Here is a 25135-nt window from a genome sequence, read left to right as displayed (position 1 = left end):
ACTAAAAGCTTGGCAATTTTGCTGCATGCCATCAGGTAAATCAAGGCAACAACAACTGCCATACAAAGATGGAGACAGGAGAAAAGAAAAATGGGCCGAGTCTCCCAAAAAAACACTCAGATTCTCATTGGCTTCAGAATCGTGGGGATTATAGAAAGGGTTGCTGGCCTATCTTCTTCCTGAGAAAGAAGGTATCAATGAGATAAATGGTTAAAAGTACAGCATGATGGAGGAGAAAGAAACAAGAAGATAGAAAGCCAGAAGGTGGGAGATGTAATCATTAACTGCAACAAGAAGCCAAAATTATTTAGCTCCATGAAAGAAACAGCTCCAGGGGTAAGCAGCATTTCATATGAACACAGGTGTTTGCAAGCCATCCTGTTCAACAGACTCTTATATTGGTAGCAGAGGGAAGTTATTCAGCTGAAGAAGCAACTATATTCTCCTTAAAGCCTTTGATATGTATAGAAATAAAAGGAACTTCTTTCAATTCAAATCCTCTAAATTCCTCAGGGGATTTAGAGAGCCTGAGACAATGAATGTAGCCAACACTTAAAGCAATCTAAAAGATTTTTTTTCCTAGAAGACCCAACTTACTTAAAAAAAAAAAAAAAAGTCAGAGGCAAAATGATCCAATTACAATGAAAAGTCTAGTAAAAAAAAAAAAAAACTGGTTAAAGAGTTTAGTTGGCACGTATGGGACTTTGAAACCTGGTTTGAAATATTTCTTGAAATAGGTATGTTCCTTTCCTCTCTCTCTTTCTCTCTCTCCCTCTGTGTGTGTGTGTGTGTGTGAGAGAGAGAGAGAGAGAGAGAGCGAGAGAGAGAGAAAACAACCCACCATCATGACTACTGCCTTCAAAATGAAGTAAGAGATGTATGAGAGCAAGAGGGGCTAGCGCTGGACCTCAGCCTTGTGTGCACCTCAGATGCTCTTTCTGCCAATGATAGAAAACCATTCCAGGCACTGCCATCTTCTTGCTTGGCCTTTCTCATCACCAACATTATACGGCAATCATTTTGACCAATGTTTGTTAACTGTTTACAATGTGCAAGGCACGGTGCTTGGTGCAGCTTTGATTCATGGCTGGTAGTTTAAATTTTAGGTCTTTGAAAGGTGGAAGTTAAATCAGCAACCAAACCAAGACCCAATTTCTATTTATATATCCAAGTCCTCAACATCTTTATCTTCCTTCCTCGCATGACATTATTCTCTTCTTTCTCACTGTGGAAAGAGACTGTGTTTAACTGCCCCAAGTGGGTCTCATACTTGTGGCTCTCATTCACCTTATCAGAAATCTTCACTACCGTCCTCAGAGCTGGTTAGAAGGATGGCCTTCCCCACATAGAAAAAAATATATTTCCATCATAGCTGGGACTTTGCACTTACGTGGCAGCCTCTGGAGTGGGCTTAGATACTAAAATGTCAATCTCTAGTCATCAGGACAATTGCTCAAAATCCTCAATTTAGCAACAGCCAACTTAATTGCTAAATTTTATGTCCATCTGGCAATTGATTATAAAAGAAACCTGCCTCTACCTGCCCCCAAATGCTACTATTCTACGACCCCAAAACACCAACAACCACAAGATTTTTAAAAATTTACTGAAAGGAGCAATTTACAGAGAAAAAAAAAGTCAGTTAAAAATAACTGGAGTTCAGGACAAGTCTAATAAAAAATACAACTGGCATCTCTACCTAAAAGTCAGGTTCAAAATATAAAAGAGTCATAAAAAAGAGCCATTTTTACGTCGAATACAGCTGAGTTTTATATTTAATTGTGCTCTCTCGCTTTCCAAAATAATTTGCTTTGTGTATGTTAGGACAAAAGATTTCTGTGTATGGCTGAACAGAGGTTAATCATGCATAGAGGCAGCTGCACCAGACCCAAAGAACAGACCTTGGGTGAACGAGAGAGAGAGAGAGAGAGAGAGAGAGAGAGAGAGAGACCAATGTCGTCTGAATAAATCAGTACCTGTATATTTCCTTAAAGAAACAACCACAACAAACCATGTCTCACTTAAAGATTAAAGAGAATCTCTTTCCACCCTCACTGCCCCCATGTTCAGTTTCTCCCACCCAAGCCTCCCACCAGTAAAGTGCTCTTCATAAGATTTAATCAGGTCTTCTTTACACAGCCCAGGAGCCTTGCAGATGGTTTAAAGGGAGAATTCTTCTTATGGAATCTTAAGGATCTCAAAACTGACTTTTCTCTTGGCTCCATTATAAAACTTAATACCCTAAAAAATCGGATAGAATTCAATATGACAATGAGATTTTTGTCCATCTCTGAATCTAATCCTAAAGAGAGAGAGAGAGAGAGAGAGAATATACAGGAAGAATAGCAGAAAAAGCACTGCTGAAAAAGCACATATTAAATCCCAGCTCTTCGAGGCAATTAACAACTTGTGAAAGTTGCAAAGATGTGGGTTTCCCGTGAAGCTTTTGTGCGATCAGAAGTGCCACACGTGTGTTGATGAAAGCCTATTACTCCGGATAATAGGAAAGATTGCATTCCTAAGAAGATACTAGTCTACATTATTCTATATATTGTGGAAACCTGACCTTTGGGGAAGCCTCTTTTTGTTTTGTTTTCCTCGAGGGGGAAAATAAAAGGATATTGCACTTCCCGAATAAGGTGAGATTTCGGACATGTCTTGAAGATCGCCACACTCGGACTTGATGAGTGACAGGGAGAGCCCTTCTGCGGTGCTGGGTGGGTGTGCTGGTGAACAAGGATGGTGGCTCAGGTGGTGGGATGACATCTTGGTCCTCAGACTCGTTGTCTCCCTAGTTAAGTCTAAGGATTCAGGAGAGGCTCTGTCTTTTCCCGAGAAGGAGCCGGAGGGAGCACCTAATGGACTCTGAAATGGGTAGGCCATCAAGGGAAGGGGGAAGGGGTGGCGGAAGGTGGACGTGGTGAAGCCCGCGGTGGCAGAGAGAGGCGACTGGTGCAGGGGCTGGTGGTGGCCGCCGGCGGGGGGGCCGGAGGCGGACTGGTCGGAGGAGTTTTTGCGGACAACCAGGGGCAGCGCTTCCGTCTGGTCTGTGGAACTGGGCATCTGCACGTTGCCAAAGGTGTCCAGGGGGTTCGGAATGATGACGTCGCCAAAGCACTGCAGGCGCTGGTTGGCGGTGTGGAAATTGTGGTTTTCCCCGTTGACTGCAAATCGGGCCTGGGGAATCTGGAGAGGCGGGAAGACCTGAGGAACCTGGCGGGAGGGTTTGGCGGAAAAGACTTTGACCACAGTGTCCACAACTTGCGACATGGCAGTGTTCAGTTCCTGCTTCAAGGTCTCGGCCAAATGTTTGCCTTCTGGTTGTAAGGAGTTTGGCCCGTGATCTCTTTCTTTGTTGTTGCCTTCTCGTTTCGGCTTGTTTTCAGCCAGCTCCTGCTCCCTGATCAGGGCTCGGGCTCGGTCGATGAACTGCCCTGGGTCCAGCTCGCACATCTCGTTATCTGACCGGCCCACGGAGTCCTGCGCCCTGGCGTCCAGGATCTCCGAGCGCATGCTGTCTTCAGACAGGTTCCCATCTTCATCATTTTCAGAATCGGTGCTGTCATAGATTTGGTAGAACTTCTCCTGCAGCTGGCGCAGCTGTTTCTGCATGTCCTCCAGCTGCTGCTTCAGCTGTCGGCGCTCCTCTCGCTTCTGTTCTTTTCGGGCTGAAACCAGCTGCTGGAAACTCTGTTGCTGCTGCTGGGGCAGCTTCTGCTTGCGTTTGTTTTCTCTGTAACTTTCTCGGGGACTCACAGACTGCGGGGCCATCTCTCTTTCATTTTCATTGCCCCTTAATGCCACACTGGGGGAATGGCTCATACCCCGAATGATATTCTCAACCCGGGCGCGCTTTGCTCTCAGGTGCTCATCACATAAGCGATCCATATCAAACTGGCTCATAGTAGGCCTGCCAAAAGGGGAAAGACACTCTGGGGGGCTGTCTCTTGAAGAGTTGCTGCATATATCCTCCTGATGTACTTCGGAGCCTGTACTAGAGAGACCGCTGGCTTGGAAACTGGGCTCCGTGCCACCATTTTTGTTCATGTTATTTTTCAACAGCTGGGAAATTATGGTTGCTCCTGGAAAAGGCATCATGGCATCTTCATACGAGTTCGCCCTCTTCAGCAGCTTGCGGAGTACATTTGACTTTTCCCCATCTGCATGCTGCACCACTGAATACTCAACATCCTGCTCAGAACCTTGGGGATTCATGGCACTAAAAAACGTTGCTCTTGCCTTAGCAAAAAATGCAGATGCTGTCCCTACCGTCCTTTTCACTCCAATGTCAACTCTTCTCCTCTTGGTTTGCCGGCTTAAGAGGGCTGTGCTGTCATGGTCAGGCATCACTGGACAGTTATTGTGCCATCTTCAAAAGCTCGTCAGCTGGGCACAGCTCAAGAATCCCGGGACCCTGGCCAACAGAACAAAAGGACTGATGAATCATTTTCTTTAAATTTCTCCAAATTTCCTGACCTCAATCCTGAATCAAATGCAAAATGCATAGGCTCTGGGATTTATGGCACATTACAATTATTGCAATTTATTATGCACTCTGCTTGAAATGAAACATTTTTAAATATTTCTGCTCCACTGGTTTAAGATGGATTAAGATTAAAAAAAAAAAAAAAGCAAAAACTGCTTAAGCACCAGTAATATGATTCTCTTTCACAAATGCCTAAAATGATACTGTTTATCTTCAGAAGAAACGGTAGATTATAAGAACACAGCCTCTGACAACCAATTGATTAAATTTTGGGTACTGAGATTCATATTACAAAAGAAGATGAAAGTGGTCTATACTTAAGAAATAAGGTTAAAATTTGAGGCTGTGTGAAATTTGGAGGAAAAATTCCATTTCTGAATTAAACTTACGGTGATTTTAATGCTCTTAATGGAAGAAGACTTGAAAATAAATGCAAATACTTAACACTCCCCCCCTTTTCACAGATTTTTAAACTACTTTTGTCATATGTGAAATGGGAAGGAGAACACCCCCATCAGCATCTTTCCAATATAAATGGTCAATTTAACATTGAAATAAATGCACAAATACTCATTTTACAAGTCTGCTTATTTAGCATAGATATGCATTTTTATTAGTAAAATCACATTTGAAAATGGTATCTGTTGCTATATTTTAACACAAGGGTAAGAATATTTATACATTTTCATGATGTCCTTTTGATAAATTATTACAAAGTTGGACTCACTGCAAAAGAAGGGAATTGTCACGTTTTAGAAATCAAAATGTGGAACAATAAATTGAGTTAGGCAAGGATAAATACATCTTCAGTATCAGTTTTCTTCTATTCAGATCTGCCAAAATCTGTTCCAATGCCTAAGGAAACTTTAACATACACTGTTTGTGAATCGTATTTCTTATGCCAAATTAAAGGGGAAAAAAAGATAAATAAAGAAGGAAACAGCATTAATCAAAATACACGATAAAGAGAAATATCGTCTCTGCATATGAACTTCCATTGTTTCTTGAGGACACAATATGAAAAGAATAGCTTTCCTTGCATGTTATAAAAGGCACTTGACATATTTTGTGACTTATTACCTAGTGATACTAACCCCAAATTCTGTATAAATCTAAGATGTCGTATCTTTTTGCTTACAATTAACATTTTATGAAGAAAATGAAAATATTTTTTTCACACAGGGTTTATCTCATATTAAACTTCACGTTTGCTTAACAGAGCACATCTTCACAATAACAGGGTCTATTGCCAAAGGCAGCGTGCAGAGTGTTTGGAACAGCTCCCATCTCTTTCGGTTCACCTGTAAAAACATCTACGTGCTCCCTAGGACTGCATCTGTGGCTAGTTTTAAAGAATGACTATCCATGCAAATAGGCATAATTTCAGCATGAAATAACCTGTAAAAATCAAGAAAATGCTCAATGCTTAGATGACAATGTGTGGGTTTTTAATTTTTTTTTTTCAAGCAACAAAGATTTCATCCTGCATTCCTTGTTCCTGGTTTCTACGTGAAGATACGTTTTTTTTTTTAAAAAAAGCCTGTTTTAGAGTATTATGCAAGCAATATGATGCTTCTTTATATTTTTTGTATACTTAAAAATAAAATACTTTTTGTACGCCTCAGGATAAAATTTCCTGAAGTCAGAATGGAAACAGATCTTAAGAACTTCAACACTGGGTTCAAAATTGGTTTCAGAATGATTTTGAACCCTCAACACATCAATAATAAAACTGTGTTCAGGAATATCAAATGCAATGACAAATATTTCACTGACACATTAGATCTGATAAATCAGGTATAGCGATCAGATGAGAAAAAGAAAAAGACCGAGACAAACAAGAAAAGGGATGAATTATTTCAAAGCCTAGAAAGACTTGCACACTGGGGGTAGGTCTTTGCAAGGAGGACTTTGGTGTGTGTATCTCAGCTTTCCAAAAATAGAGTTCATTGCCATTATTAAAAATTTTTTACCTCTTTCCTTTTTGTGTGCAAATCCTTTCCTCTTTAATATCACCTGAAAGGCACATGAGTCTCCAATCAAAACGGTGAACAAACTTTCTGCAGTCTTTTTTCTTCCTCTGTTCATCTGAACACCCCATCTGGATTTTCCTCCTACCCATCCTTGCTAGGGAAAGAGCATCTCTGAAACAGAGGCTCAGAAATGACAGGCTGGTGTAAGAGATGAGCACAAGGTCATCCCCAGGCATCCTTCCTTTCCCAACTGCCATTTACCTCTGCGTCAACTGCACTTCCTCTCATCTAGCCTAGGTATCAACAGCTGCATCCCTGCTTCATGCCCAAGCCAGGAAGAGGGCTGTGCTCTTCCTAAGGTGGAAAGACATGATACTCTCATCTTCAGTGGACAGTGTTAATTCGACATGCTTTGGGGTCTTTCAAGAACAAAATATCTTGCAACTTCCTTCAAATTCACCAAACTAACCTGGTTTTTGCAATCCCTTTTTTTACCCAGTCAGGATTTTTGGATTAGATAATGACTTGCCTTCTGTTTTGGGCTAAGAGAATTTAAATATTTTTAGGTCTTGTAAAATGTCCAGCGAAGATGTAACAAACAGGACAAAACAAATAGGAAAAATTATATATTCCACTAAGACAAGGCACTATATCAGTAGGCACAAATAAATATATCTCTCCACATAGCTAAGGCCTAAACTTAGAACTAAAGGTATGGTAGTAGTACACACTGGAATCATAACTCATGGAGGCAAGAGACGACATTAGGTAATTGTAACTGTTTGACGACATTAGGTAATTGTAACTGTTTGACGTAATACTTCATTAGCATCTTGATTCATAAACAAGATCTATACGTGAACATACTGACCACAGAAGAAAATGTTTTGTTAAATGTCTGCAATAGAAATTAAATCACTTGAAAACACTTTTAAAGGCGCTTCCATGAATTTCCCAATTCAGAATTTAGAGATGCTATGGACTGACTGACTTTATCACTCATACCATCTTGGCCCGTTAAGATTTGTAGAAATTCCTTTATTTCTCAACATATGTACTGCCACAATGTTTCAACTACAATTACTATTGACTCTTATTGTATTTTAATTTTAACATTAATTTTGAGTTTAACCAGGCAGCAGGAAACCTTTTGATCAGCACTTGTGAACATTAATATCAGCAAGTACGCAGAAAAAAATACTGATACAGAATTTGAACCCAAATGTATTATTGTTTGGATACGCATATTCTACTCCTGTAAACTCCTCTTTAATATTAAAATTCACATGGAATATTTTTATTATTAAATATTTTGTCATACCATTTGGTATTTTACTACACAGATGCTTTAATAATTCCTATACGATGAATATCTTGACATAGCAGATTCCTCTCAGAAAAATGTAAGGACACATATCCAGGTAAAATCAAGTCAGATTTTAACTACTCCAAAAGATTCATTAAAACCTGAATTATCTGACGTCTGTTGTGTAATTTAACATGGAGAATCCGAAGAAACCTGGTGAGTTAATGTTAGAAAAGAATTTTCAGGGAAGAATTTCAAAGGAACACTGCATCGTGAAGTAGAAAGTGGTTAAGTGCTCTACTTTAATAGAGAAGTTATTTGGGGGAGGGGAGTACAACTTTTACGTATCTATCTGGAATCCAGATTCTGGACAAAGAAGTGTTCATTATGGTAATTATCCAAATAGTTCAGACAAATCTTTTATGAGACAGGGGGAGTGTAAGGTTGGCATGGTTTCCTGTTTGGATTACTTAGATTATCTGTCTTTGTTGATAAAATTATTTGAAGAAATTGCTCAAGCCTACACTTTAGTTCTTATAGAAAGCCACCTTTGAATGGGCCTCGAATCTACTTGGGTCAACCTGGTTATGAAATTTCAAGTGGAATATAACTAACAAAGAACATTTTAAGCCCATCTGAAAATCAGTAACTCAAAGGGGAAAAAAAACAATCAGATGATTTGATTGAGGTCCTCTCCTCCACCAAATCACTAAGCTGCCCTCTTCACTATATTCCAGAGTTCATGTCTGCTAATTAGCAACTTCTCCTTCAGAGATGTTTCTGCTTATTGTAAGGTTAAAAAAGCGTTTTATGTTTAGCTTGAAGAAGCCACTTGACACAAGTTAAATCTTCAATGAACTAAGATTGTATTGTCAAATCTTCTATCAGGCTTCGAAATTTCCTATCACAATAGAGTTCTCAAATCACAATCATTTCACTGAAAATTCCTCCATCCTATCAAAAATTCCCTACATTTTTCACCTGTAAAACGAACACACTATTTTCTGAGGCATGCTGAAAATATTTATCTGTACTTATCTAAAAAGCAATAATTCACCAAATTAGTAAATGAGAGAAATGATCTCAAGAAAAAACACGCTTTTTTCTTTTTGTAGAAACTAAAATACTCTAAATGTCCTTGGAAGCTCTAGAGTACACTAGGCAATAAGGTTTGAGAAATTCTTTATGTATATGTCCTTTCTGGTTTATACAGGTACTTAATTAGAATCCAATAATAATGATACATCACACACAATCCATCTTCATATTGTAAAACCAGTAACATTTTATAATTTCTTTGTTAAACCTAAACCTAAAATTCCTTACATTAATAGATGAAAATGCAAGACAATCCCTGAAATGATATAAGAAATTCTTTTTTTTTTTTTTTAAAAAGGGGGACTATTTGCACTTTGAACAAATAAAGAGCAACCCTGGCAGCTAGCTTACGCTTTAAGATCGCAAGTGCTACTTATAGAGAAACCATGCTAGGAAATGAATAAAGTGAGAACAAAGATGCATGTTACGTATGCATGACTTTTTTTCCCACAAGGTGGTGATTAAACTGAACAGAATTCTGCATAATGGACACATAAAATATCAATAAGTACCAGGCGCAGATAACCCCTATTAAAAATAAAGCAAATAGACATGTCCATAGATGACACGAAAGAACTTCGAAAACATCCAAGGAAAGTATTGGGGGAGGGACTTTGATGTGTAAGTCTAAAGAGTAAATACACATGCTATCTCCTTTTCATGAAACGATGATCATCACCCAAACGGCAGAACCAACCAACAAAACCATCCTCCATCTAACCTATTTCTATGTGACACAAGAAGTCGCCTGTTTAAAGAAAAACTTAAAAGGTCAAGTTTGAATAATCCAGCTACAGTGCTTACATTGAATTCTCAGTATCTTCCCTCAACCATCAAGCCACAGCCCTTACCTTCCCCTATTTTGCCATTATATGGACAAGTCCATGTTGTAGCATATGGACACATTAACCCAAATGCTCCTCTTTTCCCTCCTCACCACACACAGCCCATTTTATTCTGAAAATACTCAGAAGTTCTTGCAAGAAACTCCTCACAGAGCCCACTGCCTGCATCACGCATCAAACAGAAAAGCGCAGTTACCTCTCACGTACTTGAGATTTTCCTTCTCCATCAAAGTAATAACTAGGACATCTGGCACATGTCTGGTACAATGACAGGCTCATTCTACTTTATGAGAGTATTTAACATACGACTTGAAAGAGTTTATGCACATACCTATTCTTTCTGGGCAGGGAGAAAGCACGCTAAAAAGATAAGCTTTAACAACAGTAACACTTTCAAATGACTTTGGTATTCTTGGCAGTTACACACACCACCCATGGCTGCCCAAAACACACACGCACACAAAAGACGCTCTCACCCACCCCCCTTCGGCACCGCAGACCTGGGAGATAGGCATAAAGTAGAGAGGGAAGCAAAGGGAAAGTCAATCTCCCTCCACCTGCTGCCTGAAGTGGGGGTACTGGCAGCCGCCTGGCAGCCCAAGTCTGAGACACAGCCTCAGCAGCAGCCTGCCAACATCCTTAAGAAAAATAAACAAACACAAACCAACTCGCCCCCCACCCCCAAGCAAAGAACTCACATGGCAGGGCTCAAAACATAACAACAGCCCAGTTCCCTTTAGTCCGGACAATCCTATTAACCAGGGCACCCATAAATTCATAAACGTCTGCAACCCCGGAGTGCGCATTGTGGTCTGGAACTGTACAGACACACACAGACACAGAGGAAATTTGCACCTGTCTTTCTTGACACAACACACCTGTCAGGCCCTGCCCATGCACAGCACTCTACTAATAGACCTCTGCCTACCTAGTTTAGGAAAGGAAATTATTTTTTTTTTTTGTAAGGGAGATTATAGGTGGGCGGGAAGGAGGGTGGGAGGAAGGGGGAGAGGGAAGGGGGGGAGAGGAAGAGACAGAGAGGGAGAGAGAACAAGAGAAGACACTTCTAGCCTTGACTTTGAGAGAAGGCCATCCTGTGCTTGCACTGTTTTTATAAGCTCAAGGAGACAACACAGACCTTCTTGGAAAAATAAAAACAAGCAGGTGAGTTCCCAGCCTTCCCCCAGGCGGAGTAGGGTTCTGGATTGCCAAGAACAGCAGTTCCACACTCCAACCTGCCTCTTTGGGCTATTTAAGACGATCGCCCAACCCCTTCTCCTTCTCTGCCAGCCTGGAGGACTCTCAACTTCCGAAAAAAGCTGAGAAGTGGCGGGAGACGTGTGAGTCTCTCTCTCGAAAGCGACTGCCCCGTTACCTCCCCTCCCTCCCGCCCTTCCACACACATCCCCCCCCTCATCCCCCCCCCCCCAAACCAACTCCAATCCACACTTTCCACCGACGTTCAGTCTTAGCAGGAGTGAGCGGCTTGCCCGCCAGAAGCACCAACAACTTGCTAAACTGGACTTTGGGTGATGTCTCCCCTCCAACGCCCCCCCCTCCCCGTCCTCCTCCTCGGCCCTTTGGGCCAGGACAGCAGCTCTTCCCACCCTCCTCACCATTCTCCCCGGTAACAATTACCCTCACCTCTGATCTCCTGCGGCCCTAGTCCTCCGAACCGGGGCAGAGCTGCAGGTACCACCCAGACAAGAGCAGATCCGCGCAGCCCGACAGCACCGCCAGCCAGCCAGCCCGCCAGCCCGCCCGCCAGCCAGCGGGGACTGCGAGAGTCTTGGCCTCGCAGATCCGCAGCCCAAGAACATCCCCTACCCCCGCCCGCCCCGCGACCGCCCTGGCCCCATCCCTGCGGCTCTCGGGCCCCATCCCTGCACCACGCCACCTCCGGGGGCTCCCGCCGCCGCCTTACCCAACTCCACTTGACCTAGCCCTGGTTCCTCCGAGCTCGGGAGAGGGGCGCCGCGCTGGGTTTCCCGGGACCATCTCTCCACCGCTCCAACCCCGATTTCAACATTTCGGCTTCCACAGCGTTTTGCGAGGAAAAGTAACAGAGCGCCCTCCTCCTCCTCCTCCTCCTCCTCCTCCTCCTCCTCCTCCTCCTCCTCCTCTTCCCTCTCCCCCTCCTCCCTCCTCCCCAGCCAGCCCTCCGCCGGGGTTAAAAAGGAGAAGTGAAAGGTATGCAAATGACAAGCAAATTGGAAGAGCCTGGAAGAAAGGCAGCTATAATAAACAAGACAAAGAGAAAGGACCAGGGGACTTAGCACGGGAGTTTTAACCCCGGGGAGACGGGAGCGAGGAGGCTCGGCGGAAAGCGGGGATCCAGGCGAACAAAAAGCGACCCGGTCCCCCTCGCGGTCCCTCTCTCCCGAGAAGAGAGGGCAAGAGAAAGAAGGAAAGGAGGGCAGTCGCCTCCTCACAGCGCAGCAACAGTACACAAAAGGTGACAAGATCAGCGACAAGTCCAGCGCTATCAGCCTCCCCCCTCCCCTCCCACCATCACCGCCACCGCCACCGCCACCACCGCCACCGCCACCACCGCCACCACCACCCCAGCCACCAGCAGGAAAGAGAAAGAAATAAAAGCCAAGCGGATCACTTACTCTTAGGAACTGGGAGGAGCGGAGCGCTGAGTTCCACGGAGGCTCCTGCTTAGAAACTGTTTAGAGGCTATTTTATTAGGATTCATTTAAATAACAGCATTTTCTCCTGGAAAAAAAAAAATGTTTACACGGGTATGAGTAATGGGAGTCTCTTTGGGAGAGTCTCTTTTTTCTTTTCTTTCTTTCTTTTCTTTCTTTCTTTCTTTCTTTTTTTTTTTTTTTCTTCTTCTCCCCCTTCCCATTCAAGAACAAGCCAGGACAAGTGATTCTGGAAAAGGGGAGGGGACTGGCCAGAGGGAGCGAGGATACTTACGCGGTTGCAGAAGGCAGTGGGACCCAGCGTGGTTTTGCCGGCAGGGAGAGGAGGACACGCGCGCGCACACACGCGGCGGTGTCTTGCGGGTGATGAATGTGATAATTGGAGCGGGGCCGGTGAGTGTGCGCGAGCGGGGCGAGCGGGGCGAGCGGGGCGAGCAGGGGCGAGGGGACCGAGGGAAGGGTGGGAGGGGAGAGGAGAGGCGAGGCAGGAGGAGAGCGGGGAGGAGCGGAGCCGAGAGGGGAGAGAGAAAGGAGGGAAGGAGAGAGGAGCGCGCGGAGCCGAGCGGAGCGAGCCGGGCGGAGCGGGCGCGGGAGCGGGAGCGGGCGCGGGTGCGGGCGCGGGCGCGGGAGCGGGCGCGGGCGGCCCGGCCAGAGCTCTTTGCGCCGCTGCGCTTCCCCGGCTGCAATGGTGTATTATTTCAGAGCGCTCCCTCGGCTGAGGGCTCCGCTCCACAACAAGATTTACTTTAAGACACAGCTGAAGGAAACAGGAAGACTGCACGTCACAGTCTGACTGACGTACCCGGCCCCAGCACCCAATCGCGAGGCGCCTTCGGATTCAAGGGGGGATAGCGAGGCAAGAGAACTTGGGAGGAAAAAAAAATATAAAAGGGGTGGGGGTGGAGGGGCTGGGAAGAGAGGAGGGGAGAGGGGGGCCCCCCTGCGCTCCCCCCTCCCCCGCGCCTCCATCCCCGGCCTCCACCCCCCACCCCCACCCCCCTGCCCCCGCCCTGCCACCGCTTCGGGGCGACGGGATCGCCGCGCCGGGGCCGGAGCGAGCCATCTGCGGGCACCGTGCAAAGCGGGCGACGGCGCGAGCGGCGCTCGGCTCGCACTAGCTCGTCCAGGACGCAGGTCCTTCTTCTTTTTTTTTTTTTTTTTTTTCCACCCCCTCCTTCCTTTCCCAGATACAGCTGATCCAGTTCGCCGAGTGGCCGAGCGTGGAGAGCGGACTTGGGTGGAGGAAGGCACAGAAAAGTATATTGGAGGAGGAAAAGTGGGGCTTTAGGGGTGGGGTGGTACAGGAGGCGGGAGTGGGGTAGCTCCAGTCGTTCCACCTTTTAAGTGATCATAGATAGTATCACGAATACATGTCACCCTTGCTTCCGTGGAGAGGCGAGGTGGACAGTGAATTACAGGTAGGTTTGGGATTAAAATAATAGGTGCCAGAGGTTGCACTTGGGATCCGCTGCATCTGGTCGAGCAGATCAGTATTGGCTGAGTTCCAGTTAATCTCCCGTCACAGTTATCAGGAAGAAGAATATTTGCCACTGGTTATTTGGATTGTAGGTGTAGCAGCCCTTTTCTGTTGTGGGGAGTGTGTGTGTGTGGGGGGGGGATGTTGCAGACATTACCTCGCAATTACCCCTTACTAACTGACTCGCCCCAGAAGGACCAAAGAGAGAGGTTTCATATAGAGGTACAGAGTTCTGACGCCTGGGAAACAAACCTTAAAGTTTATTAGGTAAGAAATTTCAAACGCTCAGATTTCAGGCTTCAACGTAAAGCTGTAGGAAATTCACTTTGCTTTGACATTTCTTGGATGAAAAATAACCAGCAAGCTTTCTTTAGATAATGGGGCTCTTAAAGAGCTCCTTGGGGGTTTTGCAAGTTGCAAATGCTAAAGGGCATTTCTAGCCACAGCCACGACGTGTCTTTCACCGGGCACAGTAAACGGCTTTTAATAAAGCAACCGCGTTTATGACCTAAAGACCCTATAAAAGCCAGGACTTACAAGGTCTGCGAAGCAGAAACATTCATACCTAGTCGATTAGACACTCAGTTTTTAGGTAGGATGGGGACAAGTATCTTTCCTATGTTCCTCGAATTCAGGCAGATCAAAGGTTGAATGACGTTGGTTGGGACAACAGAGTGTTTGTGAGGTGTGTTACAAGTACACTGGCCGACAACTACCACCATCTTCTGCAATACATGCACGGGCGCATGCACGCACGCGCGCGCGCGCACACACACACACACACACACACCTTTCTTAGGACATTTACAATTTCAGCCTCACATTCGTCAAAATGTGAAGAAGTCTTCTCTTTGAATAAGAATAGAGATGATAACGTGCCTGAGACTAGACCCTGTAGGAAACTTTTGGCACGGAATTCAAACATTGAAAAGAAGAAAAAAAAATCAAGCTGGCCAGGGTAGGTGTCAGGGATAAGAAAAGAGACTTGCTTGAGCATCCCCAGCCTTCATTCCTCCCTTTCCACCGCCCCCAGACACTCCCTCCACACCATCACGGAAACAACACAGAGGCATACAAACACACCACTCACACTTCCAGTGACCGGCTATTGTATCAAGTGTTATAATCGAGATGTGACAATTTAGGCTGGGAACAGAAATAATCTAGCAACATGCCCATTAGATGCAGGATGGAATAATGCGTCTATTGGTTGGGTCCTTTCGAGGTAAGCGGGTGTATTGAGCGCGGAAATGTGGGTGCTGTTGAGAGGATCAAGGCTACTTCCTCTCTTCTTTCCCGTCCTATTATTTTCTTGAAGTAGCCTAGTTTGTACACATATTAGTGCCAGCCCACAGATGAACTGGTAGGAGGAAAGGATATATGCCCTCCACACCCTTAAACCATCTGCTCATTTTGACGTTTAAAAGGAAGGAGGGCAGGGAAGGACGAGGGGGACAAGGGGGCAGAAATGGAGCGAGAGAGCGAAAAGATTCAGAGTCTGGAAGGAAATGGCTTGAACTTTAAGCCCACAAGTTCTGTCAATTGCACCTAGCGCTCCGATGCACGTCTTGCACACTCTTCGCCCGGGAACTGGCGGCAGGAAAAGTTCCCTGCGAACCCCAGAAAGCCCTCTGTCACTCCCGGGGCGCGGTGGGGGTGGGGGGCGGGAAGGCAGGCCGGAGTGGAAGTCGGGGTAACCCGCTTGGCAGACAAGGAAGCTCCCCCACCCCCCACCCCCTCAGCCCCCCCAGCCAACGCAGCGGAGGCTCGCGGCTCGCCACGCTCTGCCGCGGCAGTTCGCAGCCCGCAATAGGGCGCAGGAGCGGCTGGTTGAAATAGGAGCGCGCGCGACGCCGGGCAGGCGAGCTCGGTCCGTAGTAGCCCAGCTCGGTGAGCTACGTACGCGGAGCCCTGTCCTGTCCCCTACTGTCGGGGACACGTACAGGCCGGGCTCCTGGCAACCTCTCTTGCCCAAGCCGCGGCGCTCTCCCAGGTCTCGGGCCGCCCTAGAGCCAGGCAGGAGGCCCGAGCCCCCTATCTCGGGCGACTCCCGGTTTGTTTTCTGATAGGGGAGAAGCGATCAGTCAGGTCGGAGCCGAGAAGTCGCCTAAGATATTGGCTCCATCTCTGAAACCAGCGGCCAAACCTAGGGTCAACCCCTTCTTCCGCCCATTGGCAACATAAGCCCTTTGGCAACATAACCCCAATAACTTAAAAGTTAACGCAAGTTCTGACCCGTCTTCCAACAAACCTCATCATCCATCCATGCAGACTTGCATGTACTTATTTATGGGAAGGGGGATCTGCTGTGAGTTCTTAGTCAAACTCTTGCAGATATCACTTATGCATCTGGTTCTGGGTTAAGCACACTTTGCTTTGACATCTCCTCGGTGTTATTTCAGGCCCCCTGCCCGCCCCGCCCCTCCACCGTTCTTTCTTAAAGCCCTTAGAGGAAGGTAGGAGGGAAGATTGCATGTAAGAAATCTAAAACCTTACAAAGAACCGTCGTCAGATCCGAAAACCAATTCTGGGAATTTCAACCAGATCCAGCAGACAGGCCAACATGGGCGTGGATTTCGGGAGAAAGATGCTGAAGATCCCTGCCTGGACACACAAACACACACAAAACCATGCACTCTCCACCACCACCACCACCACCACCCTGAAGAGGGGAAGAGAAAGAAATAAAAACCAACTCCAGGGTGCAGGCCGGCCTGCTTCCGGCTGTCTGGAGGCAGACTGACCGCCATTCTCTCATCCCCCACCCCCTACCCCCTGTGCCCAGTGTGACGCCAAGCCCAACCTGGATCTGTTCTGAAAAGGGGGGGGGGGGTTGTGAAATGCCACAAGATCAGTAGCAAGTAGCAGCTGCGGCGTTTCTCTCCTGGGAACCCCACTGCTTAGAAGCCTCCCGAGTGATGTTTGTTTAACCAACAGCTTTCAAAGTAAACAGAGGCCAAGCGCTCCAAAGAAGTTGAAATATAACCCTTACAAGAATTTGGGGCCGCAGCGCTGGCGGAACAAGTAATTATTTTAAGCAATAAAGCTTCCATCCCCAATAAGGGTCCACCACGGTGCCCAAAGGAAACTAAAATCGCCCTAAAGATATAAATTCATCGAAAGGACTCATGACAATAAAGTGACCTCAAAGAGCATCACCCTTCGTCCACCCACACACCTGCGGGGTCGGTCGTCCGTGAGCGAAGGGGGCACACAACCGGCTCGATTTGTGGGAAGTGGGCGAAAACCATCGAAGGGAGGGTACATTCCCTGCCCCGGGAGTAGAAAAGAGTAGGCTGGGAGCTCTGCGCCGCCAACCCTGGCTTTGCCTCAGGCACCGAACTTTCCAATATCAAGATATTAACAGATGGCGGTGAGCACATGGAGGGCTGTTACTTACATAATCCAGCCACTCCGCCCGGCCGCGCCGAGCCCGGCAAGGCGTCCGCCAGGCCGCGCGCGCGCCTCCCGAGGGGGGCTCCTGCACCCCCCCACCCCAGATAACGTGTCCTTTCTCCATCCCCGCCCGGCTCTTCGGGGGCTTAGCATTTGGAGAGGTCGTGCTTTCAGAAAAACATTCGCATCGATCGGGTTGTGCTTTACCGTCTTCAGTGCACCGCGGTAAAGAAGCTGGGAGACCCAAGGGCAGAGGGGAGCGGAGCGAACGCTCTCGGGGAGAACCGGCCGCTCTCCCTCCGTATGGGGCGGGGTGGGGGGTGCCGGGCAGTGGAATGGATGTCCGCAGTTCCCATCCCTCCTTCTTTGGCTCGGAGGAGCAGGTCTTTCCCAGTCACTGAAATACAAAGGCCGGCTCGGGGCCGCGGCTGGGGGCGGAGGGGGGCGCGGGGCGGGGTGAGGGTGTGAGTGCGAGGGGACGCCTCTGCACGCGGGGGCGCAGTGGGCAAAGTTACGCGAAGCCTCCGGGCACCGCTCTGCTCCCGAGCTTCCGCGGGGCTTCAAGCACCGCTCCTCGCACGCGGGGAGTCCCTGGCGCGCGGCCTCCGCGGCCCCCGCCGCGCCCCGCCCCGCCCCCGCGGCCCGGGCGCCCCCCGCCCCGCCACGCGGCGTGCCTGTGTACCTCCGCCCGCGTGTCGGGGGACGCGTGTGTTTGCAGAGCCTCTCCCTGACGGCGCCTCCGGCCGCCGAGACCCGTGAGGATACGCCTGCGTGGGGTGGAAAAGTTTCGGGTTGGGAGGGAAGGCTGGGAGTCGCCTCTCGGGGCCCCCGGCGGGAGCGGGGGCTGCCCGGCCGGCGGCTTCCTCCCGGTCTCCTTCCTCCTCGCTCCCGGCCCTTCCTTCCTCGCCGCGGCCCCGCGCTAGGTGTCGCGGCCTCTCGGCCCGGAGACCGCGGGCGCGAGATGCTGCGGCGGCGGCGGCGGCGGCGGCGGCGGCCCCGCGCTGCGAGCAGAGGGCACGCCCCTCCGGCCCGCGCGGCTCCCGGGGGTCCGGGTCGCCCCGCCGGGGCCCCACGGGCCTCGCCTCCTCCGGGGCCGCAGCCCTGCTCCACTGGCCCGCGCTGGGCACACGCCGCGCGCAGAGGGCAGCCACCTGCTCCCCGCGCTGCGCCGGCCCGGGGACCCCCGACGCCGCCGGGCCCTCGCCCCCGCCCTCGCGCACGCCCTCCCCGCCCCCCGCCCCCCGCCCCCAGCCCGCCGCCCGCCTGTTGCTGCGGGGGCCTTTCCCGCGGCGGCGCGCCTGCACCCGGGACGCGCTCCACCTGCGCAAGGGGGGCCCTCCCCGGGGACCCGAGGGGGGCGTTGGAAGGGTTGCAAACCTCCCCTCCCCCTTCTTTTAATCTCAGGACATTTGGCCGTTACTCCAGCTTCTTTCTTTGGTCTTCCAAGTCCAGGGTGTGAATTCCCCTGGGGGGGGGGGAGTGCTCCATGCGGGGTGGCTTTTGGTGATTTGGGGGTGATAGGACTTAAGTCATCCTTCCTGTCCTTCGTACTAGGGTTTTACTCGGGAGCGGGCTAGAGATAAATAGGTGTAGGCCTGGCAGCAGAGGAAAAAGAGAAGGAAACTCCCAGTTTGGATTTATTTGGTGGTGGTGGTGGTGGGGTGGTGGGGTGCGGGGGAGCGAGAGAGACTCTGGAAAGTTGCATTTTGTTTAAATTAGAGCAAGACAAAGTTGAAAGGCAGATTTCTGTAATTTTTCTGGTGATATTTCTTTTATGAAGTATCTAAGTGTCTGTTTGTCATCATTTTGAGATCAAAAGGAAAATCCATATGCTGCAGAGGTTTTTCGAAATTGCTATTTAAATATGTTTTAAATGTTTTATCCAACATGGAGAGGGCTGCTCAGCGGTAAGACCGGTGACAGGGATAGCAGGATGGTTTGATGTGGAGCTGTGGTTCCCGAGAGTGGCGAGTAATCAAGAATCACCAAGGGAGCTTTTAAAAAACAAAGATTTCTGGGCCCATCCCAGCCAGGCAATCCGTGGGAGGACCTGGGCATCTGGGGGTCATGCTGTGTTTCCAATTACTGCTCAGTGACTGACTTCTGGGACCTTAGGTGTGTTACTTAATCTGTTTGAGCCTCAGTTCTTTTCATCTGGTAAGTGGGGATAATATCCAACTTACAGAGTTGCAGCGAATTTTCTTTAAGTAAAATTGCTCAGCGCATGGCTGGTGCTCAGTGAACCTATTTTGTCTACAAGTATGTGCTCTACACACTCACACTGATCCATACTCCTTTTATACAAAACTCCCCCAAATATTTTGATGAAGCTAAAAGGATTGTCATTTGATATGTACACATATGCACATTTTAGCATATGCATAGGTGCTGCTTTGGGCTCTTTATGTATACACCTCTCACCTTTTAGGGTGCAAACCATAGGATTAGTGCCTGTTTGGCAGCTAGGCTCTGTGCTCTTGGACCTAGAACTGATCATCCTGGCAGACAGGAATCACTTACTGATCTGAAGTCTGCTTTTTTCTTTCTTTCTTGTTTTGGTCCTTTCACCTTCCCTGCTTTATAGATGGCAAACCTTTCCTCCAGAAGGAACCAATGAAACTGCAGGACAAAAAGTTCTATTCAAGAAGGGAACAAGAAGAAGGGGAAAAAAGATCAACAGTCCTAGGTAAAGCTAAAACAAATGTGTATCATCTGTGGTATATTTTTACATGTCTGAATGAACGACTGCCCCAAATCTCTGTAAACTACAACCCTTCATGAACTTCTGTTCAAACCAATGAACACAAGCACACCCCAACATCATTACGAGGGGGCCCAGCCAAAGACAGCTGTGAGAAGGCAAAGAAAGATAGGCGGGCAGGTGCCATCCCTGGCTGTGACTCTGCAGTAGTGTGAGAGGAAGAAAGCCAGAGAAAGGGAACACGCTCAACGAGCAGAGAAACATCAAGAAGGCTGACAGTTTTAGAACTGGAGATGGCTGTGAGTAGCTAATTATACATCCCCAAAAAGGTATTTGCTGGTACCCTCCACAAGCTTGAGATAAGTAATTAGGGTGTTTCTTGGGCCAGGATAAGGGACAGATTGCCAGCTTGGAGCATCTGCGGGACCAGTCCTTAGTGAATGAACCCAGGGGTTGGGAGGAGGCACTCCCTGAATGAGAGAGAGTTCAAGCATCGCCCCTCGATGCCTGTCCTCCTAGGGTTTGTGGATATCTTTGGGCAAGTGTGGAAGATTGCTGCTCTCTCCTGGGGGAAATGCCTGTGACTCTAGAGGACAAAACAAAAAACCTCAAGACAACAGTAGGGAAACATACATGTGGGGCCAAACTGTTGGGACACAGGTGACACTGACTTCTCACTCCCAGGGTAGAAGCAGCACTTTGGCCTATATTTGAGATCCAGGTAGAGAGATTGGGGGAGGTGGAAGGGTCGGCGGGGGTGGGGGGTGGGGGGTGGCAGAGGATGAGCAGGGTAGAATGGGGAGTGGAGGGCAGAGTTTGGAGCAGCAGGGGTTGGGTAGGAAGAGGTGTTGGTGGGGGGTGGGAGTGGAGTGGGTGGGGGTGAGGAGAGAGTGTAGGTATATGCCCTGCAGAGTACAAGTCAGAGAGGCCCTGGGGTCCAAGGGAGCAGAATTAGGGAGAGACTGCAGTTGGGGGTGCCTGTGACTGGAAGGAGACCAGGAGCACCAGTTCCTCTGTGAGGTGGCTCACTGAGGGCTGACTGGGGGGTAGAAGTGTGTCTGGAGGGCCAACGGGGAGGCAACCGAAGAAAAGGTCATGAGGCTACATGGGACCTTTGCTCATGCCAGGTGAAGGGCGTAGTGACAAGACTTCCTCAGGCCCTCACTAGCCTGCTGAAACTTCGGAAGCCACTGGCTGGCTTGCTCCTCCTGGCTTGACAAGAAGGCCTGGGGCTGTACTTGGAAGCTGCTGCCTGGGCCCTGGGGCCATGAGGGCCAGCAGGTGTACAGCAGCAGCACCTGGCTCCCTGCTTCCCCCTCCCTCTGCAGACTGGGCTCTTCACCCCCAGCGGGGGCCTCCCCTGCAGGCCTCAATCCCTGCTCTAGGCCCTGTATGGCTCCCCTCACCCCAGGTCATCGGCCCTCTTCTTTTCCCTCAAAGCTAAGGCATCTCCTCTACGCTAATCTTCTGGTGGTGGTGCCTGGGAGCAGGTACCGGGCACGAGGGGGTGCGTAACCCAAAGTGGACTCAAAGAAAAACGGAATAATACAATTCAACAGATAACTAATGTTTGCAGCACATGGCTAAGAATGGCAGTGGGTGACCGTGTTGAGGGAGCAGAGCCAACTGGAAGACTTAGGGTCTTGGTCAGCACGAGTGGATAGTTATGTGTTTGATTTAGTTGGGTTTCTGAAACTTCAATTAGGAGCACAAGTGTGAAAGAATCCGGAGGAGGGGCAAAGTGTCCACACCTCCTCCTCTCAATATCCTGGTGTTCTTTCAGGGAGAATTGAGAAGGAGGCAAACGGACATAGCAACAAGCACTGATAGGTATTTCAGCACTTATTGAGCACCTCCAATGTGGTGACTGTGCCCCATGTGGGAGGCTCAGTGCCGCCATTTTCCTCATTCTAAAACGCCATTGATGATAGGACGCTCAGGCTATCTAAAAACGGCTTTTGACAGAAAAAGAAAACCTGAGGACTTTAAATGCACCATGGATTTATCTCAGTCTGAGAAAAAGTGAAACTTAGAAGTGAAGAAAGAAAGTATATTAAGTGTAGGTCTCTCCACAGCCCTGAGAAGAATCATCCCTACTGTACGGATGAGTAGACTGAGACGGGGGAAGGTTTCGCCACTTGCTCAAGGCCACAGAGCCAGGAAGTAGCAATCAGGATTGGCACCCAGGTTGGCCCTGCTCAGAGCTAGAACAGTTTCTCCTCGGGCACAAGACCCCTCCGCAAGACTGGGCTTTGTCAGCTTTCTCCTGGCCCCTGGTTCTGTCTCTACCCTTCGACCATCCACACCCCCTCCCCCACCCTCTAAGCTATGGAGATTTCCATGAGGAGAAAGTAATTCATGGGGGGAGAAAAGGTACAAAATAGTCAAATTACATTCTTCAGATTCAAATAGAGTCTTTAAAAGGGTAAAAACCATGCATGCCAGGTTTTGCTGTGCGCTGCAGGAAGTCGATGAATTCAAGGATCCCTGTATTGCTGAAAATAGAATTGTAAAAAATAAAAGGGGTGGGGGGAGAAAGTGAACGAAACTAATCCTATTAAACGTGGTAGCATGTTTTTGTGGCACGCAGGGAGAGATTAAGCACAGGAAAGGGGATAAGTGCGGCTTCAGTTTCACTAAACTAATGTGACAACTTGTCATTGGAAATCTTTGCAGCTTGTTAGTAGATGACTAGCTGATTCAGAAGTGTTTTCTATCATTCCCTTTGTGTCTCCCGTGAGGAGTTTTTTTTTTTTAAATTTTCTTTCTTTTCCTGTTTCTTTCTTACTCATGCTGCTCTATTTTGCTTTTTAATCCTTCGTGTCTCCTTCAAGTCAAAACATTTAGCTGGCTCTAATCAAGATTGGGTTTTGAAGATGCCCTTTGACCTCGAGTGGCCCGGAGAAGCCCCGGAGGGGGACTGCCCTCCAATCCCCAGCCCAGGGTCGGTCTTGCGGCTGGAAAACCCGAGCTTCTGGCTAACACTCGTATTTCAGATTTTATTTTTCAATGGCCCTTTCCCTTCCTCCCCCCTCCCCTTCCTTCTTATTCTAACCTCTTATTCTCTCCCATTTGCCTTGCATTTCCAGGCTTCTGGTTTGGTTTCCACCTAACCCCCTTGCTCACTTTCCCTTTCTTTTCTCTTTAGTAACTTCTTTCCCTCACCTGCTCACTTTCCCTCTTCTCTTTCATCTCTCTTAGAATTTCTTTTCCCTTTTCAGCGCACCCCAAAGAACTCTCTTAGTCTTTCTTTCCTTCTGGGAAGACAGCTGGATACGTAGAGAAACGTTGTGAATCCCTTACGGTAGTTTCCACGTTGAAGTAACCCCCACCGGAGGGGGCAGGATCCTGGGGGGCCCTCCTCCCCCAGGGCCTATCACAGATCTGCAGGGAACAAAAGGCTGATCTCAATCAAGAGGAAGCAAGAATTTTAGGCTCGGGCACTGTCTTTCCAAAGCAGGTGTCTAGCGTGTTTGGAAATACGGCTGACCGGCCCTCTGTCTCTGGCTTTGGCCTGGCTCCCTCCCCCGCTCTTACTTTCCCCACTGGCTGACCACCAGAGGCGAGATGTTGAGTCAATGGAAAAACAACATTCGCCAACATTAAAGGGAGACTGTTTGGAAAAGGAAGGCCCTGCAGAGGTGCAGAGGAAGCCTGTACATTAACACGGGCCACCTCTTATCTGGGGCAGCTGGGCCCAAGCCGCCCGTGCTGATTCCCTGGCTTTGCCAAGAGACCTTCAGCAGAGAGGCCAGGCCGCCTTGCAGGGGCGGGGTGGGGGGATGGGGGGGGCTGATCCCTATCCAGAAGCAGAGCATCACCAGCACTTTTAGAGACAAAAAGGCCTTGCTTTTCTCCCAGGGGCTTAATGGGGGAAACCTGCATCAATAAGCAAAGTCTTGCAAAAGGCAGCAGTTCTCTGGGCCTTTGTCCCTGGATGCTGCTCACTGCTCCTCACCCGAAACCCAGCCCCTAGGCCCCTCTTCAGTCTTCAGTCCTTTTGAAGACTCTCAAGTGCTGTAAGGACCAACAATTCTGACCTGAATGTGAATTATAGGGAGAGACGAGCTAAAGTGACCCAAAGGAGAATTAGAAAGAGAGAGAGAGAGAAACAAACCAAAAACCACGTGGGTAGGTTCACCCTGGCTCTAAATTGCTTACCGTTAAGTCTTGAGCCAGCTCCTGATGGAAAGATAAGGTAAATCCTTAATCAGTCAATAATTAACCGAAGCTCCATTAATGGTCTAGTCAACCAAATCCTGCTGACACCTTCAGAACCCTGCTTCAGTGGGAGGGTTAGCTGGAACCTTTCAATAGACCCCACTCATAGATCACACATAGAAAGAGGTGTAAAGTTCTGTTTTTACCTGCCAGTGAAGTCTTTTCTTAGGCTCACTTCTTTGGATGACTTCTGCAGATTTCACTTTTGGAAATCTCGGTGTGTGTGTGTGTGTCTGTGTGTCTGTGTCTTGTCTGTGTTGTGTATGAAACAGCTTAGAGATCCATTCTGGTTCCAGGTCCGTTTGAGTCAAATCCCAGATGTGTTCTGATCGTTACTACCTCACTTTTCCTAGAGGACCATATTTTTTCTTTCCTGCTTTCCTCATCAGTTTGTAGTTTATTCCCACTGTCTGTGGATATTCCTATTCTTAGGTTCTCAATGTCAATGCCTCTTCAATTTGTGGTAAAAGCAGAAACGCATCTTAAGGGATAAACAACCACGTAGCCCTACCAAAGCATGAAAATAATTTTTTCGATTTTAAATAAGTAGAAGTTTAAGGGACTAATAAATATTGATTTTGGTCTTTCTGGTAGATCAAGTTATTTTTACTTCCTACAGAAGCAAATTTTTAGGAAGAGGGGCTTAGGTCTTAAATTGTTTTTAATTTCATTTTTTTCTTTTGCTTTGCTTTGTTGTTCTGTACAGCATCTAGTGTGTTTTGATATGCTGTTAGTTATACTATTAGATGAGAAAAATCAGTATATTAAATGTGATTTGAATTTTTCCTAAGGTCAAGCTGTAGGTCACGACTGAATGCCAGTCCGTGAACTTTCTCTGTAATTTTGTCTACTTAAGGCATTTGAAAAACAAGTTCTTGGGGCTCCTGGGTGGCTCAGTTGGTTAAGTCCCTGCTTTCAGCTTAGGTCATGATCCTGGGGTCCCGGGATCGAGCCCCATGTCAGGACTCCCTGCTCAGT

At 48.0% G+C, this 25135-nt stretch overlaps 1 protein-coding gene and 1 long non-coding RNA gene across 10 annotated transcripts in view; one reads left to right on the top strand and one right to left on the bottom strand.

Annotated features, from left to right (window-relative positions):
- Window positions 1–12996, bottom strand: part of PROX1 (prospero homeobox 1) — a 53304-nt gene extending 40308 nt beyond the window's left edge. Inside the window, exons 1-3 of one of the 8 annotated variants that reach the window (XM_035718799.2) lie at window positions 12637–12996; window positions 12324–12429; window positions 2623–4414 (exon numbers count right to left, since the gene is read on the bottom strand). In XM_035718799.2, coding sequence (XP_035574692.1) covers window positions 2623–4347 — 1725 coding nt within the window. In that variant the 5' untranslated portion in view covers window positions 4348–4414; window positions 12324–12429; window positions 12637–12996. Of the gene's footprint in view, window positions 1–2622; window positions 4415–6459; window positions 6503–11352; window positions 11527–11632; window positions 11787–12323; window positions 12430–12636 lie in introns of those variants that run through there. The other 7 variants (XM_025429917.3, XM_025429911.3, XM_035718802.2 and 4 more) reach the window with 7 other exon arrangements.
- LOC125755397 (uncharacterized) overlaps window positions 12608–25135 on the top strand; it is a 147990-nt gene continuing 135462 nt past the window's right edge. The window contains exons 1-2 of one of the 2 annotated variants that reach the window (XR_007411837.1): window positions 12608–12755; window positions 19820–19921. This is a non-coding gene — a long non-coding RNA (uncharacterized LOC125755397). The remainder of the gene's footprint in view (window positions 12756–19819; window positions 19922–25135) is intronic. The other variant, XR_007411836.1, reaches the window with a different exon arrangement.

Source organism: Canis lupus, chromosome 7 (genome assembly GCF_003254725.2).
Source record: "Canis lupus dingo isolate Sandy chromosome 7, ASM325472v2, whole genome shotgun sequence".
In the NCBI taxonomy this organism is placed as follows: domain Eukaryota; kingdom Metazoa; phylum Chordata; class Mammalia; order Carnivora; family Canidae; genus Canis; species Canis lupus.
This window is presented reverse-complemented; position numbering and strand designations above follow the sequence as displayed.